The 1277-nt window shown below is 44.6% G+C and overlaps 1 protein-coding gene across 1 annotated transcript; it reads left to right on the top strand.

Moving 5' to 3' along the window:
* The first annotated feature begins 219 nt into the window (after nucleotides 1-219).
* LOC149826649 (uncharacterized) lies at nucleotides 220-899 on the top strand. Its single transcript, XM_090018355.1, has 2 exons — nucleotides 220-768; nucleotides 873-899. Exons 1-2 carry the CDS (start codon nucleotides 220-222, stop codon nucleotides 897-899), a joined length of 576 nt encoding a protein of 191 aa, XP_089874481.1.
* Nucleotides 900-1277: the final 378 nt, after the last annotated feature.

The following is a 1277-nucleotide window of genomic DNA, read 5'->3' as shown; positions in this document are numbered from 1 at the left end:
TCTGTAAGTAGGGTATGATGTGATTTTAGTATCTTAGAAGTAAATTAGTAAAATTGTATATTGTGTTTCTATGAAATTATAAATGGAGAATGGTGACAAATTCATTTTTTTTATTTTATTTAATTGTGTGTCCACATAGATGACATGGTCAAACCGTTGCAATGACATAATGGGGACATTGCACAATCTGGCTGAGGTGGTTACCATCAGGCTTCGGCAATGCAGCATATGAGCAACAATCTACACCAGGTGGCCCATGAGAAGAGTATAAACGGTGGGACTATGTCCTACAAAAAAATCATGGATATGGACCCTCCTGCTTTCTCCGGAAAAACGGATCCGGAGTCTGCTAAGAGTTGGATACGAGAAATTGAACGCATTTTCCGTGTAGTGGAGGTACCCGAGGAGCGTCGGGTGGACTTTGGGACTTATCGTTTCAAGGACCACGCCGAAAAGTGGTGGGAAACCAACAGGGTAGTAAAGTTCCAGGATGGCCCTGTGTCATGGGCGGAGTTCGTAGAAGTTTTCAACGCCGCCTACTTTCCAAAGCATGAGAGGGCAAAAAAGATACAAGAGTTCTTGGACTTGAAACAGGGCGAGATGACCTTAGCCGATTACATCACTAAGTTTCACAGTTTGGAACACTATTGTCTGAATGTGTACACATTGGATGAGGATCGGACAATGAAGTTTGCTCGAGGATTGAAGACAAGCTTGAGAAACCGTCTATACACTCGAGGGTCCAAGAACCTCGATGAGGCTATTCAGGTAAAAGACCATTTCCCTTCGTGTTATGACTTGAGTAAAACCTATAACGATATTGTTAACCACTATTTAGTAATGGGTTGTTCATGTATGTCTTGGACACACAGGTTGCGACTCTCCTTGACAATGACTAGAAGGAGGGACAGAGGTCACAGAAGAATAAAATTGGGGTTCAAAACCCCAAATTCAAGAAGAAGTTTGGTGGGAGGAGATTTCACCCTCAGAAAAAGAAGCCAAGGCACGAGAATGGCATCAAACCCAGGCCAGGATAGAATCAAAGGTGTGAGAAGTACAATCGCTTTCACCCCGGATAACAGTGTCCCCGAGAGACAAGAGGGTGTCTCTACTGTGGAAATATGGAGCACTACATCAAGGAGTGTCGAAAGAGAATGGCCGATGATGCATGGCATGGCACTGGAAAACAACAGCCTCAGCAGCACCGTGCACCGCCACCACAGCCACATGCGGCTATAAAGAGCGTAGCGGGACACGTGTATGCCACTACAACTGAT

The sequence above is a fragment of the Nuphar pumila genome, chromosome 10 (assembly GCF_984573655.1).
Source record: "Nuphar pumila chromosome 10, dmNupPumi1.hap1.1, whole genome shotgun sequence".
Taxonomy (NCBI): domain Eukaryota; kingdom Viridiplantae; phylum Streptophyta; class Magnoliopsida; order Nymphaeales; family Nymphaeaceae; genus Nuphar; species Nuphar pumila.
The sequence above is the reverse complement of the archived record's forward strand: the minus strand, read 5'-3'. Positions and strand labels throughout refer to the sequence as shown.

What these genes read in the sequence shown, in the direction of transcription:
- LOC149826649 (XM_090018355.1), top strand. Translation starts at nt 220, where the DNA reads ATGCAGCATATGAGCAACAATCTACACCAGGTGGCCCATGAGAAGAGT. An exon ending in ACCTCGATGAGGCTATTCAG is followed by an intron (nt 769 to 872) that starts GTAAAAGACCAT and finishes TTGGACACACAG; the next exon opens with GTTGCGACTCTCCTTGACAA.